The sequence below is a fragment of the Otolemur garnettii genome, unplaced genomic scaffold (assembly GCF_000181295.1).
Source record: "Otolemur garnettii isolate 467f Iridium unplaced genomic scaffold, OtoGar3 scaffold00010, whole genome shotgun sequence".
Classification (NCBI taxonomy): domain Eukaryota; kingdom Metazoa; phylum Chordata; class Mammalia; order Primates; family Galagidae; genus Otolemur; species Otolemur garnettii.
This window is the reverse complement of record NW_003852405.1, coordinates 23745458-23764028: the sequence shown is the minus strand read 5'-3', so window position 1 is coordinate 23764028 and position 18571 is coordinate 23745458. Positions and strand designations below refer to the sequence as shown.

Below are 18571 nucleotides of genomic sequence, written 5' to 3'. Positions count from 1 at the left end.
AGCCCTTTTTGTACTTTGAGAGCCAAAATTCAATTTATGAATCTTCTGCCAAAAACAGAACCGTCTATTAAGTTACCTACGTGGAAGAATGAGTGTAACTGCTTGGGTAGTGCAAACCATGGGATTTAACAAGCTTTTATTGAAGTGGAGACATATCATTACTTTCCACAGGCACAAAGGAAATGTCTACCTTTGATTTACGCCAAAAGGAAGCAGCAACAAAGTGGCTCAAAGAAAGGGTAGCAGAGTTCAAAAGCTGTGATGAAGATCCTGCCTCCCACGTTAGTTCTCCCCCGTGCTCAGCATAACAGTGTGTGATTAGTACTTAAAGGTGGTTGCACATCTGACAACTGGAAGAAAAGATTACACAAAGATACCTCCAAATACTCTTAGAGTCAAGCAATATGGGAGAAGACTTACGGGCACCCAATCTTTCTAGTAAATTTATAAATGATGAATTTATTTTTACTTTAAATTTAGAAACTCAATTAAGCATGGCGAACTAAAAGTTCCTTCCAGTTCACAGATGTTATTAATATTCCCACACGTCACTTGATCATCCTGTACAATGTTTATTAGTCCTTCTCATGCCACATGTAAAAACGACAATAGCCCTGTTTTAATTTGTTGTTGTTGTTCACATAAACACATATCACTGGTAAAGACAGAAAGGTACAAAAAGAAGAAGATAGCTTGCTATCGACTAGAATTAAAAGTGTCTAGAATGGAAGCAACTTAAGAAGCGTTTATAAAGTTCTCGGGGAGGACAGAGCTCACTGACAGCCCGTGGGCCTACTGGAGAATAAAAATGACATTCACCCAAATCGGAAAGGCTTCCTCCAGGAGTACAGGGACCACAGGTAGCTGGCATTTGTCCCTGTGCACCAGAATGCCTCTGGATATATGAAAAGGGACCCCAGAGAGCCAATACTCTCAGAGATCCTGCACTTGGTGACTGCTTCTTGTTGTATCCTTTGCCCATAATTATCAAACACATGGTCAAGTCTGGTCAGCTTTACTAATGTGAGTTTGTCTCATATGTCAAGAGTCATAGTCCTGTTTGATCCCAGGTTAAGATCTATGATTCCAGAATAGTATTCAAGAGAATGCAACTGAATTGTACGGATGTACTAAAATTTACTTAGCCACAAATCTACTTATAGACTTTTAGGCTGCTGTAAATGTTTTGCTTTTACAAACATACAGTACTACAAGGAACGCTCATATACACAGACCTTAATACATTCATGCTATTGTTCTAGGGATACAATCATGGAAGTGGTTTTGCTGAGTCAAAAGGTCATGAACGTTTGTAATTCAAATTACCTTTCTAAAGAGTTGCACCAGTGTTTTCTTTGTCTAATAAAGGCCCTCTCATTCATATTATTTCCATCACTGGAGATTATCTGTCTTATTAAGTTTTGCTTTTCCTTCATCATTAGTGAGGCCAAGGATCTATTTCTACGTTAATTGGCTATCTGAAGACCCACAAATTGCCTTTTCACGGCCTTTTGATTTGCTTTGCTATTGTTAATATGTGTAGGCTAGTTTGTCTTTTCTGATTGTAGTGGGTTTTAGTTTACGAGTGTTACTTTTTGTTTTATATGCTACAAATACAAATACAAATTCCTCAACTTCCCCATCCCCTATTCAATTCCCCTCCCTGCTTCTGCCTTTTAACTTGGTTTAGGATGTCATTTGCCATTCAGAAGTTTCAATATAATGAAATCTTCCCCTTGAACCATTCCAGGTTTTAGCTATTAAAGACGTTATTTCCATTCTCTAAGATTATTATAGACCCATCCTTGTACGTTTTCTTTTAAGTCTTTAATATTTGCCTTTTAATATAAATAATATAAAACTACAATCCATATGGAATTTGGCTTTGTATGTGATGAGATATAAAGCTCCAACTTAATTCTCTTACAAATAGTCAGCTGGCTCAAACCCCGTAGACGGAAAAATCATCTTTTCTCCAATGATTTGAAAAGCCATGTTTATCCTGTATAAATACTTTAATCTGTTTCTGGACGCTAATTTGTTTTAATTAGCAATTTACTTGCACTCGTCTTCTAGATTTCAGAAATTACATGGACTTGAGGAAATTTGGGGTTCCAACTCTCATAAAAGGCCCTCGTCTTCATTAGTCAGAGCCAGGGTCGCTGATGTGGCAAACACACGTCCAGGACACACCTTTTTTTTTTCAATTCACCTGTTACTAGCTTTGCTGCGCCCCCCCTCCATAGCAGCTTTGTGTGGGACACCCAGCATGTGTTTGCTGAATGAGTTAGTGTGGAATAGTGAGTTCACTCAGACAAAAGTATAAGATAAAATGTGAAAGTCTTCATAGGATCAGTATCAAGTTGCAGCTTATTAACAATATGTCCTAGGAAGGGCAAAAGATAGTTTATATTATTGAAAGAATACAGCAGTTTCACTAAAGCTACTAAAACAGCTTATCTCCTAAAAAGTATTGACGCCATGCATTTTGGTGGGCCGCTCAGGCTGCTGGCCACTCCCCTCTCCCACTCTCCAAGTCAGCACAGTATTTTTTTCTCTCTCCCCAGATTTCCAGAAGAAAACCTTTGCATCTTCCTACCACACTACCACGCACCCTGCTTCCCTCCTGGTAGAAATAAATGCTCTTGGTAAGGACAACCCCCTATCCCAGCTAACTTGCCCAAGAACTTTGTGTTACCTCTTTCCTGTGCCATTCCTCTCTTCTAGATCATTCCATTCAGCACCCAAACTGTAAACACCTTCATTGTGAAGAAAGCCTCCTCCGCCCACATCCCTCTCCAGCTGCCACGTTTCCTTGCCCCTCTGTAGTGGAATTCCTTGGGATAGTGTCCGTACTGGCTGCAGTGTTGTCCTCTCCACTTTTCATCTCTGGAACATACTCCAGTCGAGTTTGACCTCCACTGCTCCTCTGAATTTGTTACAATCGGGGTCATCACTATCTCCACGTGGCCAAGAACAGTCCGTTCTCAGGGCTCCGCCACTTTGGACACAGCTGAACACGCTGTTCCTAAAACTGAGCACTCTGTCCTGTTCCGGGACACCCAGTTCTCATGGCTTTTTGACAACTCACTGGCTGCTCCTTCTCAGTCCTCTCTGATGAATTCCCCCAACTCTCTGATTTCTCTCTGTAGGAGTGGCCCAGGCCTCCGTCCTTGAAATTCCAGGGAATCTCATCTAGTTTGAAGGCTTTACATATCTTAGACATGCCTCGAATTTTTATCGCCATACAAAGCCTCAGTCCAGAACACAAGTCACGAATACAACTACACACTCCGCACCTTCACCGCATGTCCACTCACCGCATCAACACCGCGCGTGTCCAAAGGCAGAACAACAAGAGTAGCCCGGCCCAGCTCCTGCTCTTCCTCGGCATCTGCCCGTTCAGCTACGACCGTTGCTAAGCGCCCTTTGGCTCTGCCTCAGTTACTCCGAGTCCCTCCTCGCCGGTCTTTACACCCACTCCGCCACATTCCCTTTCCCCAGTCTGTTCGCCATCAGTAGCTTTCATGATCTTTTAAAGTTATAAACCATATGATGTAACTCTTACACTCAAAATTGTTCAATTGTTTCCCATCCATCATTTGGAATAAAACCCAGTGTCTTTGCCTCTCTGAAGTTGTGCTCTGAGCACTGCCTGTCTGTCCAACCTCAATTCTAACTACCACATCACTCACCTTTCCCCCAAACACAACTACGAGTACACTGGTGCTTGCAGTGTCTTGGGTGTACATCAAACTAATTTCAGACTCAGGGTCTTTGCTCTTTGCTCTTCTCTCTATTGATTCTCTTTTAAATCTCTGCTCAAATGCTACCTTTTCTCTATTATTTTTTATCCTGCTTTCTCTTCCTTCATAGTCCCTAACACAGTCATCCTCAGTATCTGTGGGCATTGGTTTCAGAACCCTCCAAAGATATCAAAATCCACGGATGTTCCGTGATACAAAATGGTGCAGTACTGGTATATAACTTATGCACGTCCTGCCATATACTTTAATTCATCTTAACTGTCAGGCTAATACAAGGTAAATGCTGGGTAAACAGCTGTTACAGTGGCTTCTTTAGGGAAGGAAAAAAGCCAGTACATGTGCGGTACAGACACAATCATCTTTTTTATTCCTCCCAATACATTCAATCCCAGTTGGATAAATACTTGGATACATAAGGCATGGATACAGAGGGCTGTCTGTACTATGTACATTCTGTATTTGTTATCAAACATCTGAACTAGGATGGAAATTCCATGAAAGCCTGGGTTTCTTTTTACTTGCTGTTTTTATCCTCAGAGCCTAGAACAGTACCTGACACACAGTGTCAGTGTCACAATGTTCAATAAATATTTGTTGAAGAATTAGGTCAACAGATGGGCATGCAGAAGGTTTGACTACGAATTTGGCATAATGATCGTAGCTTAATGCATAGTCTGTTAGGGCAAAACTGTTTTTGAGCATTACTTACTTTGCGTTGTTTTGTGGAGTCCAATTTTATGAGCCAATAGGAAGCCACTTTTGTTTTATGATGCTTCCAATTATCAATGATCTATTTTGGGGCAGAAACATGAAGAAATTAAACTAGATTATTCATCAGAAGTAATAAATACAACATTATTTTATGTATATAATGAAAATCAACGTTATCAATTAATTTATATAAGATTAGGTCTGTAATATTACTTGCAATAAATAATGCTTTCATAAAAAGACATGTAAAAAGATCTCTAACCAGAGGCAAAGAACCCATTTCAATCCAAAGCTTTCTCTTCTTTTTGGACCAAGAACACACTTTCTAGTGAATGAAAGTCAAATGTTTTCAGGAACATAATATTTGGGAAGAAATCCTTAGTCCAAGGGCTCTATCTATCACATCGTTCACAATAACAAAATACTGAATAATGCACCAGAAGGAGTCTGTATATAATTAGGACTCTGCTATCCCTTCGCTTAGTTTTTTTGTGCATATCTCAACATTTCTAAATATATATTCTAGTACCATATACTGTAGCAAACAGATTTAAATACTCATTGCTTGGTGAACATGTAGTAATCTAATGCCTGATATAGTCATTATATTTTGTTAATTATATAAGACTATGTTCTTTATATTGCATTAGCCATGGATATTAGTTCTACCGTCTACCTAATTTTCTTCAACCTGATTCAAAAAGGTGGGATATAACTACTATCTCTAAGAAATATTTATGTGTAAAATAAAGTGGTACAAAGTCATTGGCTTTATGTAGAACCTCATCAGATAACATAAGGAAATGCACACAGAAATATATACCTTAGAACCAATGTTATTTTTCCTCCCATTCCTTTGATGTAACACAAGCAGCGGCTCACTTGCAAACAAGCTATCATTTTCACTTTTTAAAAAATACATAACAACAAAACGTATGTTTGGGGGCTTTGTTTATGACTGTCATTATTACACAATATAAACTGTCATTACGGATGTTCTGTACCAGGAGTGTCTCTTTTATTTTTATTTTTATTTATTTATTTTTGTCTGCTTTTTGTTTCAGTATACATGCTTCAGACAGGTCTAAAGCAACGCTAAAAAGAGAAAAAGACCAAGTGCGTGGCTGTGGTTCTTATCCTCAGTTGGCCACTAGATGGTGACTTCTCCTCTGGAAAAAAAGAAAAAAAAAAAAAATACACAGGGAACCCAGAAAACAAGGCTCTATTTCTGAGGCGTTATCTAAGATGATCTTTAGAAAAGGATGTCTGAATAAGGAAGTAGAAGCTTGTGTGAAGAAACACTTTTTCAACCAAGAAATATTCATTCAAATAGTTGACCATTTGAACCTTATTTCTGAATTAGGACAAGGTCGTTGATTTTCATGTGACTGTTAAAAGGACCCTCTGCCATTTTAGAAAGTTCCACTGGGTGGTGCACATGTGTGTGTAACAAGAAGAGCACACAGAGCTCAGCATAAATCGTTTCAAAATTTAACCCCCAAAATATGACACTAAAGGTGTCACATCCAAATATTCTTGACCTTTTATGCCAGGGTCCCAACTTTCCACCATAGCCCATCCTATATTAGATCTTTCTAACTCTCTGTAGAAGCAAGTTTAACCTGATAATTTCTTTAATCATAATGAACAATAATTACTTAGTACTAATTATTCTCATTTGATGAGGCAGTCTTATTAAAATTAGGACTGTGTGCTGCAATCTATTTTGCATTGCTGATTATAAACAGGATCTCATTGTTCTTGAATCATAATTAAAATAAACTCCTGCTTTTCTAAAGCTTGTGGATATTGAAAATAACCCACAGTCAAGTTTGCTGTGTCATTGAGCATGCCATCGGGAAATAAATTTCAATACTTTAAGAAGAATATAAGGCACCGTCTCCTTGAAATTTTATGTATATAAAACACTCACATCTTCTATCAGAAGTTCTGACTCTGCGTCTGACTTCCCTGGAAACCGGATCTTCATGTCCTTGAGAACAAACAAGGTCTGACTTGTTAGATCATCTTCTTGTTCTTTTGTTTTCAGCTTCCGCAAAGCCTCAGTCTTAAATGGGAAAGAATACAGACATTTGGAGGGGGTCTTATTCATTGTGCCAGTATAATCTGAAAGATACTTCCAGGTAAAAATGATTCACTTTTAACTTAAAAAGTAACAGTGAAAAAGAAAGGGAATTTTTTTGTTTATAAATTCTTAGGATTAAACGGTGATGAATCCTAAGAGTGTTCACACTTCTACGTTAACTGTATTTATTGGGCTCAAAATGCCAAAATGAAAATAAGAGCACTGAAAAAGCACTTCCTGATCAGTTTCATATGTTATATAAACCTTGATTAGAAAAAAACAATCTTGATTAGAAAACAAATCAATCATTGTTGCCAAGTGAAATTCATTCCCTTCTATTTCCTGACTCTTCCCTTTGGAAACGCCATCCACATTAAATAACAAATTTAATAAATTGCTGGTCTGAGTGAAGACAACTAAAAGTAAGCCGGCTTGCAAATAAACTCACTACTTCCTCAATACTGAATCTCTGAGTTTCATGCTAAGGAGGGAACACTGTATATTAATTTAATCTGTAGAACTTGATAACAACACTATAGTTAACTGCTCTAAGGAAAATTTGTCAATCACTTTTGAACCTACTAATCAACTGCACATCAAGTAAAATTTTCCATAAAAAGAATTTCCTCAAATTTACTGACAAACTGTACAATATGCTGTAAAACTGTACCTTTGCTCAGGTGATTTTCAACAATATTATACTACTACATTAGCAAATGGAAAAAAACAATGGTGTTCTTAGTCCCCCATCTTCAAGTCTGGTGATTTTGTGGAGTCAGCCTTTTAAGAGTCCACACTAAATGGTAGCCTAAGATGGAGGAATAACCCAAATTCCAGGAGGCCATGAGTTGAATTCTAGAGAGGTCTGAGGCTCCATTTGTCCTTGCATCTGACTCCCTCTGTCCCCTAGATTCTGAGGACAGTACTTCCTGCAACCATGAAAGAGCAAAGTAGTTGACTTACCTCCTGTAAGCTGGTGGCGCTGATTCCATGACTCGGAGGCACACACCTCATGTAGGAGGAAGCACGGTTTAAAGAATGTGACCGAGATGCTGAAGTTGGCCGGGGTATAGACATCATTTGTTGAGCAGAGAAAGGGCGGATGTCCCTGCCAGAAGGTGACTGAGCAGAGATGGACCGAGGGCAGCTGACTGAGCGCCGTATGGAGCCTACTGGCGATGGAGAAGAGGGTGGGTTATAGTAGGACAGTGTCAGTACAAGTGTCCCACGGTACTGGGTCTGTATAAACTACAGGTTAGACCAGACGGGAGCACAGAGACACAAACATCAAGGCTTGGGCACCATCATGAGAATGGGAATTTAAAGTAAATGTTTCAATTTACACAGTGAACTTGGTACAGAACCCCTGTAACGTATAAAGAAAGGCTCAAGTGGGAATAATACTATTATACAAGTAGTATTTTAATGTTATATTCTCAAACAGTGACATGAAAGAACCAGAAGAAAGGAAAATTAATATTTATGGAGCATCTTCTATAAGCCAGGCATTGTGCTGGGTGCTGTACTTGATCTTATTCTTCCTTGAAACCCTCTGAAGTAGGGACCTCATTTGCCCAGAGATTCAAAAAGGGACTTTCTCAAGGTTGCACTGCAAAAAACGTAGCCAAGCTCAGGTTTCAATCCTGACCTATCTAATTCAAATGCCCTCCCACTTTCTGTAATACTATGATGCCATCCACCATCTCTCAGATTAGACCAGTCACTTATTAGAATCTGTGTCTAGGTTAGAGATGTCCTATCTCCCATCCGGTAAGGGAAGGGAAGGAAAGAAAAGGAGTCCAAAGAGTGCCCAGGCCAAAGAGATAAGTTATGGAATTCAGGGTCCATGAGAAAAGTAATGAAACAAAAGAAAACCTAAAGATTATAAGACTGGTCCTAAACAGGTAGTCTTCTTATTTATAGGAGGAAAGAATTTTAAACTGGATTAAATTTCAATAGTAAAGGATTTAAGTGAAGAAAAAAAACTGTAGACCTATAGGGTTCTTGTCAGAACAAATATCTAGGGAAAACCATAAACTATCTTCCCAATGCACACTAAGAACATTTAAGGAAGAGAACCAATTATCCCAGATAAATTCTGATTCCTAACACAGAGAAACAGATTACCTATCTACAGTCAACATTTTAGTTTTTTAAAACTCATATGTCTATATATCCTTTGTGCTATAGTCTCTCTCAGTTTGGGGAATATATCAATTCTTGTTAATCAAATAATTTAATAAAACTCACATGAAGTCAGGTTGAATACCCAAATATTTCTCTTCATTAGCTGTTAAAGAAAATTCAGACCTTTATAAAGGCACAGATATAAACTTTATATTTAGGGATGTATTTTTTTTAAATAGCCTAATACTTCGGTCATTTAGATTCTGGAGAGTAAGAAGTAGAGTATACATAAAAGGTATAAAGGATGTTTAAAAAAACATTTCTGTCTGTTCCAACTATGAACCTTCTTCTGAAGCTGAAAATCACACCACTTTTTGAAAGGACTCTACTTCTAGAGAAGAGCTATGTGATGACCATTATCACTGGTCAATCTTTTTTTCTTTTTTACAAAGAACTGTATATATATAATGTGTACAAAGCTCAAACTCATATTAAGAAAATACCTAAAAGTATGCACAACTAACTACCCTACAGCCCTGTTCCCTTTGAGGGATGAAGGTTCTGTTACATATAACCTATTAGGGCAAAAAAAAAAAAATTATACTTTTTCTTGAATGATCATAGATTTCCCTTTTTGCTTACACACATTAGAAATTCAGATAGAATAACTAAGTAGCTAAGGCCAGGCGTAGTGGCTCATGTCTGTAATCCCAGCACTCTGGGAGGTCAAGGTGTGTGGATTGCTTGAGATCATGAGTTTGAGGCCAGCCTGAGCTAAAAATCAAGACCCTGTCTCTACTAAAAATAGAAAAACTGAGGTAAGAGGATCACTTGAGCCCAAGAGTTGGAGGTTGCTGTGAGCTATGATGCTACAGCACCTACCCAGGACAACAGCTTAAGATTCTGTCTCAAAAAAATTTAAAAAAAGAAAGAAAGAAAAGAAAAGAAAGAATAACTAAGTAGCTAGACATGCCAATGATGTTTGGATAGATTAACAAAAATATTTGTAACATAAGCTTCAAATTACGTGAAAAAATATTTGCATGGTTTTTATATGACTACCTTATATCAAACCAAAATATACCCCTGTGATGCTATAACAGGTTTGAATTTGCCAAGTTAACTACGTACAAGAGAAAGTGTTATACATGACCTGGATTTTGTCCCCAGTCATCAGCATCACTCTGGGGACAAAACTCAGGGAGGGCCTGTGGCTACGATCTTCCTTTGTTTATGGTTACAGACAAAATATAAAACAAGGTGAAATCCTTGTCATAATTTCTCATGAGTATAAAAAGAAAATATAACCAATAAAGAAAAATATAAGTAATTGAATTAGGCTAGCTTTAACATGAGAAAGCATACTCAAAAATATTTTTAAAACCTGTGTCATAGTCTAGTATTTTATCACCTGCTCTCAATTTATTAACCAATTGATCTGAGAACACAGAGCCATCTCAGAGCTTTAAGAAGCTTAGCACGTTTTGCTATATCCCCTTACATGCTGTGAGGGATGGGCACACTAGCTAATAGGAAAGGGAGCCAAACACTGACAAAATCTGGGCAGAAAAACGTCAGCTTCCAAGACCAAAACAGAGTCATACTTACGGACACACTGAAATTACTTAAGGAATCCATAAGGGAAAAAGGAAGTAATGGATAAAATAGTTTACCAACACTGGGACAGGTGCTTAATAAACATGGTAAATGAGTAAATAAATGAAATGGAATCTAGTGCATTATTTCTTCTCTACATAAACCTTCAAAGACAGGAACAACGGTAGCATGTATCTTTATGAAATAATTTTGGAAACAAAGGAAAGACTGTTCTTGTAAAATCTTCTTCTATTGGTTCTTCAACCCTCAAGCACTTTGCCATAGACATGGCAGGTCAATTTTAAAACACACGCATTATCTGGGACATTAACATATTAAGTCTTGTTGGAGATGGATGAAAAGGAGCTAAGAGAAGTCCTGGCTTGGAGGCAGCATCGGGAAGGGGGTTTCCAAGTGAGCCCAGGAAAATAGCAAGACCACATTGAAAAGCTGAAGATAGAAAACAATCACAGGCACAGACATTTGAGGTTAAAGAAGGAATGAAAGAAAGTAAAAGAGAGAGAGAATGTGCAAATCCATTAAATCTGGAAGGAGAGAGAGAAGCTGGTCGGCTGCTCTCCTTAACACGTCCCTGGCACTAAACCCCCAACTTGGGTGTTCACTGTGATGAAAATGGGGTGGAACAGAACTTCAACTGTCTCGCAGTTACTGTGACTCACAGATACATCCAAGTCAAATGCCCAAAGAGATAGATACATTTTTTAAAAAGAGGTGACAGTAGAAACCATTGTGGGTGACAGGAAGGTAGAGAGGGGGGAATGGAATGAGAGAGGACATTTGATGAAACCCACGCAAAAATCTGGCACTTAACCAAAACTATGATGGATCCTGGATTCAGCCCTTGCATTTTTATTTGCAGAACCTTGAACAGATCGAGGGATGTGCCTGGGTCTGGTTTGGAAGGAAGTGAGACAGAATCCAGGTCTCCTCACACACAACAAGGGTTCATTTGGCCCAAGGACTTTTATTGAGATGAACAAGTTCGGCTCCTTACTGCTTTATATCACATCCAAATGAGAGGAAGGTGACTTACTGGGCTGCTGGATGAACTTGTAGTGGTTGGACTGCTTCAGAGCGTAGGCGACCTCCTTGTCTCTCTTCCTACTGTCGTACTCCTTTTCGTTCCTGTCAGACTCTGAGGAGGAGCTGCCGCTGTCGTAGCTGCTGTCACTGCTGTCGTACTTCTGTCTTCTCATGACCTCGGTGCTCTCCGGCATGGAACACAGAGGCTGACACGAGGCAAACAGGAGATTTGGTTAGAAGTCGAAAAAAAGGAGGCTGATTAGCGTGATGACTATTTTAAATTTCTCCCCGTGTTGACCACTTTGCACCGAAGGCTGAGAATCCCCCAAGGTACAAACGACTGCTGCTGTCTGCTCAGCCCCCAGGGCTACTCCCTCACTGTTCTGCCTCTGCAGGGCACTCTTCCCTACGTGACACAGCTCCACTGTGACGAGGAAAGAGTGTGTCTATATGATTGGAATAAAGGGCCAGAGTATCCATCAACAAACAGTAATGAAATGAAGAGAAAATCTTTGGGATAAAAATATGAAAATCAGAAACATAATGAGGTTGTGTGTATTCCACACAGATTACTCAATGTGTGTGTGTGCATGTGTGTGTGCACATGTGTGTGCGTGGGTGCACATGTGGGCATGTGTGTGTGCACGTGTGTGCGTGTGTGTGTGTGTTCTGGGGAAAGAGGAAGGCAAGACAAGAGGGACAAAGAGAATAAAGCGGTATCAGCCAGAGAAGCCACTTTACATAAGGCCGCATCTTACAACAAAGCCCTGGCGCCTACCCACTCAGACGATGGCAGCAGGAGGTTAGGTGCTCTTCACATGGCTAAACTGGAGGTGAATATTTAAAAAAATTAAAAATTCTAGTTAATTATTCCGTTTCCAAATTGATCAGGAACAAGTCAGATCGTTTCTCAGAGCGTGCCTAACACACAGGTGCTGGCCGTAATAGAGTAACACGGCTTTGGCTGTGCTACATTTTTAAAGAACGGTGTAATGTGAAAATTAGTATGGCATAAAGAGTTGAGAGGAGAGATGCCACATTGAAGGGCAAATCTGTGAAGATTCAAAATGCCAAGCTATCATGTCCTGGGAGCTCTGTTAGAATCACCTGTTTCCAGGCTTCCCAAGCAATGTGCTCCCAGCGATGCCAGGTGGGAAGAGAAGGGAAGTGGGACAGCCTCGCTTCAGAAAGACGGCACCTAACTGAGAACGCGGCGGCTCTGCCACTCAGACGCTTGAAGAGACTATCTGTTGCACACACGCCATACGCCTCCTACCCTGCTGGGAGAGGTTCCTGCAGCGGCATCCTAGCTGCTTGTTCTCCGCTAAATCAAACAGAAATGTTTTGATGTTAGCATACCCTGTTACGGAGTCCTCGGCTAGCAAGGGGATTCACTGGAAAGGAAGGTACATCCTCTAGTGTGACAGTGTAGGATGAAAGGTAAAGAGAGAAGCAGCATCGCGTGAGGTGCCTGGAGTGCGCAGGAAACCAAAGAATGATTTTCCTACATTCACAGCCTTTGCAGAGGGTGAAAAATCACCAAAGCAGGAAAGTAGTTTTTAATACACTAAGGTATCAACTTGTGTTTAAAGATATGTTCTGCTTTTGATGGTCTAATATTTACTGAGCTCTAACAACGTTCAAAGAGATCTGCATAAAAACATTTACCAGTAACACAGTCATCAAACACTTTGACAGTTCTGGGGAATATGAATTCCAGAGAAAGGATGTTTCTTCAGAAGTGGAGCATAGCCAGAAGGAGCCCGGGGCAGGAGCAGGCTGCCGGGAGTGCCTTTCCTCACAGAGCAGACAGCTGTGAGATTTCCTAAGGAGCTTGACTACAAAACAAGTCATGCGACTCTATGAAGACTCAGAAGGAGAAAGGGACGGCTGAACCTTGTGTCACCTATGTGTTTGGGACTTCCTGACCAATACACTGTTCAAGGAATATTTATTTATTTATTTATTCTTGAGACAGTTTCACTTTGTTGCCCTAAGTAGAGTGCTGTGATGTCCCAGCTCACAGCAACCTTAGACTCTTGGGCTTAAGCAATTCTCTTGCCTCAGCCTCCCAAACGTCTGGGACTACAGGTGCCCACCACAATGCCCGGCTAGTTTTTTTTTTTTTTTGAGATGGGGGGTCTCACTCTGACTCAGGCTGGTCTTGAACTGGTGAGCCCAGGTGATCCGCCCACCTTGGCCTCCCAGAGTACAAGGTAGGATTACAAGCATGAGCCACCACCGCGCCCAGCCCTCAAGCAATGATTAATTAGAAGCCACAGCACTATAAACTCTAAATAGTGCCTTAACTGCAAATGGAATTTGTATTTAAATTTGCAATCTGTACTTACAAACAGAATTTGTAAACTGGCACTGAGTTACAACATAACATACTACTTATTTTTATATCCAATTTTATTATGAAATGGGCCATATGTAAAATATGTATAAATAAATAATGTATAAAGAATAATAAAACAAATATACACATAACTACCACCAAGCTTAAGAAAAGCAACATTGCTTATATTTTATGTGGCATTTATTATTTATGTAGTTAATTAATATTTCTTAGATTCCAAATAAGTGCAAAGTTATTATGTCTCCAAGTATGAGTTTTATTTACCCTTGATTGTTTCCAATTATTCTTCTACCAGTAAAAACCCTGCCAGGGGTGTCCAACCTGCAGATCCAAGCCATGTGGCTTGCTGGAGGCCAATTTTGCTTATCTGTAGGGTCGGATGGCATCACCATTGTACGTGGACTTTTTTTTTTTTTGCTCATCAGCTTTCATTAGAGTTTGTGTATTTAACATGTGGCCCAAGACAACTCTTCTTCCAATGTGTGGCAGAGAAAAAAAACAGGTTGAACACCCTGGATTATTATCATCCCTCTAAAAGGAAAGAGCTGCTTTGAAGTTTAGCTCACTTTAGACCCTTAGTAAAGATAAAAGCTATAAAGTATTTCGACTTCAGCCTGATTCTGCACATTGAAATACTGCTTGGCTTTAACAAGCTCACTACCAAGGAACTACCAAGCTCACTTCATTTCAACAAATATAATGTTAGTTCCTACTACCTGCTTAGAACAAGGGAACTGGAACAAACCCACAGTGTGAATTCTGGCCTCCAGCGGTTATAGTTTTGCTGGATGCCAAGGCTTATAGAAATGAAATAAAAGAAACTATTCGACAACATACAACTGTCTGGGTGTTTGCTTCTGCCATTCTATCAGGAACACCGTGCCCCAAGGTCATCTCCTGTCTGGTTTGCTGAATTATAATAATTAATATACAAAGTTTAGACGTTCTCAGTGCTTCCTGAAGTGATGCCGTGACTCAGAGAAGTACTCACTTTGATGTGTGTTTTAAAATATATTTCTTCCAAAGGAATTATCAACTACATGTTCTGCAATGCCTCAGTACAGATCACATAATTCAGAGCAAGGTCTGACATTGAAGATTTCCACCAGCTTAGGTATCTATCACCAACGCTCATCCTGCCTTTCACTGTCCAAGAACCTTCCACTGAGTCACACAAAACATTTCATCACTTCCAGGCCATTGCCTTTAGTATTTCCTCTACCTTGAACGTCTTTCCACCCCTCTTAAACACTTAGAGTGGCTCTCATGTGTCAAGGTCTGGTGCAGAGGAGCTGCCTCCCTGAAGCCTTTCCACATTTTACCAAGTCCGTCCTTCTCCACTCTGCGGCATTCCCCTTACTGGAGTCCTTGCCATGCTGTACCCTGGTGTTTTGTCTACTCTTCTCCTTTTCCAATAGCCAGTGAGGTTCCGTGGACATATTTAATAAATTTAACTAATGGAGAAATGACTATGTGCCAGACACCATGCTACGTGCTAGAGATACAAAGATGAAGTCTACTTGTTACAGTAAAGGAACTTACAAGCTCATACTAAGGCAAACATACAAATAATTATTTGTCACAACTGCTTTATAAAAATGCCATTTATGGTACAGCAGGCGAAGGAGGGGAGGAAATATCTAAGCCTAACCAGAGGAATGAGGGAAGGTTTCCTGAAGGCAGCAACAGTTCAGCTGGATTTATTCAGAAGGGCTCTCTAATCAAGCAGCAAATCAATGATTTTTTTTTTTAGTAGGAAGGCATTTGAGAGGTATAGAAAAGCATGAAACCAGGACACAATTTGTCTATGGACATGTAATAATGCTGAACTATAAAGTAAAAGAAATTGAATGGAAAAAAAGATTTTTAAGTTTCAACTCTTTCCTACTCTCCTAGAGAGGACTTTGGCATGTATCTAAAGATCTCAGGGATGTCACCAACACGTAGCCGGGCAGGTGAAGCAAACCCTGGCCCATTTTACTGCCTGGAAGCTTTCTCTTGATTCCTAGGAACTGTGCCTATTTTAACTAACGCACTCTCCATGTGGTTAGTGTGGGCTGACCACCACGGGTCCCTAGAGCCATGGTTTGCATTGCTCTGATTCTTATTTGTCTAGAGTATGTGGAAAACACTAGTTTAGAATAAGGGTACTAGTTCTAGATCCCTCTTAACCCCGATTATAGGGTTTTCACGAGCATTAGGGAAAGAACCAAAATATAAAAGACACTAACAAAAACCCCTAACGTCTCCTAAGCATTGGATAATATCAGCTTCCCAACCCTACCTCCGCTGGTACCTACCGTTCCCTGAAAGCAGCACCAGTCATTCTTAGAACAGATTCCCAGGGGAAATGATAACTGTACTTTTTAGCATCTACTTTGATACTAAGGAAGGTAGAAACACGGTACCTTTGGTCCTCGGATTTTGGTAGTTTTTCCTGTCAGCTTTTCGTCATCAATTTCACATTGTTCTAGAAGATCCAAAATATCTTCCTCCTTCAGAAAATATTTTAATTAAAATTATGATCATTAACTGACTCTAGAATTTTTCCAAGTTCATTAATCTCCACCAAATAATGTATAACAAAAATTCCTGGAACTATTTACTGAAGATTACTCAGTCCAAAGTAAGAAAGAAAGGGTCATGGCAAACTCTCCTGAAGAAACTTTCTCTAAAATCTGGCAACTTCAATAATACATAGCTAGAATTTATTGTGTATTAATTATCAGAAAAAAATAGATCCTTGCACTCCCGTACACTATTAAATTATGGAAGTACAATATTTCAATAAATTAGCCCTTTGTGAACTTTACATTTCTGGAAGTTCACTCTAATGTTCCAGACTACAAGTTCATCAATCATTTCTATTCTGATTGGTGCATAACAATATTGAAACTCCAGACAGAAAACTGATGATTAGCCTGATAGTTTTATTTGGAAACAATCTCATGTTAGTTTTTGCTGAACAGGCACTACACAGTAAAACTTTTTCAAAACCTTAATGATGGAAAAAGAGTATTTCTAGAGCTTTGTAAAGATGTTCATCCTATAGTGAATAATGGTGGCACAATCCCCATGGGCCCTAACACCTCAATCTAGAGTCATTCTGAAGTCAAAAAGAGAAAAGTTGTAAAAACAGAGACCCCAGTGGACATTGAGCAAACCAGAACAACAGGGGTATAACAGCTGTACTGACAGAGCGCTATAATCAGCTGCTGCACTGACAGATTTCTTTAACACATAAAAAAATATGTTTCTGCATATTTATGATTTACTTCATAATGTCCCTTTTAAAAAAGATTGATTGATTGATTGATATACTTCAGTGTCCCTTTAAAAAAAGATTTTTGAAGAAACTGGAAATCTCATTGTGTAACAGACATTTATAAGTCACTCTTTATCCCAATCTAAGGAAGTTATTAAAATACCCGAAGTCTCATATTATGAAGTTTTGATCAAATAATAATTCTATAATGAATTCCATGGATAGTCACACAAAATAGTTAAGAAGAAACTCAAGGACTTCTTGAGATCATAATGGACAATGTTTTCATCACAGCAGCTAGAAAGAGCCAGATAGGCTAAACGCTCAGATTTTTCAAAACTTTCGAAAGTTTTGATAGGTAAGTTATTATCTACAGCTATAGATAAAAAGTAATGCAAAGAAACTAAATTCCAGAGAGTGACAAGGTCAACCCAGATGAGAAGAGATGAGTGTTCACTTTCTATTTTGAGGTCATTTGTCAGTTTTGGACATAGGTGAGCAGAAATCAGCTCTGTAATAGAGAGATTCTGCTAGGATAAAGAGAATCTTCTTGAAATGCTCCCTTTTGAAACTCTGGGCCACTCTCTTAATAGATCTGGCTGCCCTGCTGATAGACCGCAAAGGGAGGAAGAGCCACCCAGCCACTTTCCAGACATCCCACTTATCTGCCACAACAGATGAGCGAGGGAAGCCACCTTGAATTTCTAGACCCAGCTGAGCTTTCTGGAGCTAAGAAATAAATTAAAAATAATAATAATAAAGCATAATAAATACACAATAGTAAGCATAATAAATAAACGCTACTGTGTGATTCACTTTAGGCAAGATCAGCAGAAAAATCGCTCAGCTGTGCTCACCCAAGATTGAAGAGTAATGAGCAAATAAATGAAGTGGTTTCTTACGCTGCAGTCGAAAACGCATAGACCTCGTATTGAGGTAAACAGATTCGAACGTGTTTGTGTATCTGTGTGTTTCATTTACCTCCTCTTATATGCTAGGTCTACGTAGTATCAAGAAAAAAATGCTGTATCATGTGAGTCATAATCCAAATAATGAGAACAGAAAGTCACAAACCACTAGTCAATGAACGGATTTCTTTATTGCAGGTACACATCTATGTAATAAGGCATGTCTTTACAACACAGTGATATTACAACACATACCAAAAATCTCTACTCCATAATTTCGCCTGTCACACTTCTTATTTACAAATCACTTGGTTCATTATGAAATGTTACCGACCATAAAATGAAGAGCCTGTGGAAAATGCATCTCAACGTGTCTTCATATGTAGGGCCAAGGTGGGTCGTTTTCAAAGACATACTGTTTGGATTTATTCTTTTTTTCTATCTGCTTTTTCTCTTACCTTCATCTTTTTCAAAGGATTATTCAGCTCCCGCTGGAAGGAAGCTGCTCTTCCTGAAAGGAAGGTCTGAAAGGCAACAGCCAACAAGTTCTCGTACTTTTCAAGCAGTGTTTTATCTTCAGGAGGATAAATTCGTCTACAATAAAATTAGACAAACCAATGTGTTTAAAAGAAGCTATCACAGCTCAGTTGTTAAGATGAACTGCATAGATAATCCTTGGCTTTCTACTCTGTGCCACTCATATTT

General features: G+C 39.2%; 1 protein-coding gene across 1 annotated transcript in view; it reads right to left on the bottom strand.

Moving 5' to 3' along the window:
• TTLL7 (tubulin tyrosine ligase like 7) overlaps nt 1-18571 on the bottom strand; it is a 145937-nt gene that overhangs the window by 28553 nt on the left and 98813 nt on the right. Inside the window, exons 13-18 of the mRNA XM_023509859.1 lie at nt 18325-18460; nt 16102-16188; nt 11342-11537; nt 7528-7736; nt 6412-6546; nt 4477-4557 (exon numbers count right to left, since the gene is read on the bottom strand). Of these exons, the coding sequence (XP_023365627.1) occupies nt 4477-4557; nt 6412-6546; nt 7528-7736; nt 11342-11537; nt 16102-16188; nt 18325-18460 (844 nt within the window). The remainder of the gene's footprint in view (nt 1-4476; nt 4558-6411; nt 6547-7527; nt 7737-11341; nt 11538-16101; nt 16189-18324; nt 18461-18571) is intronic.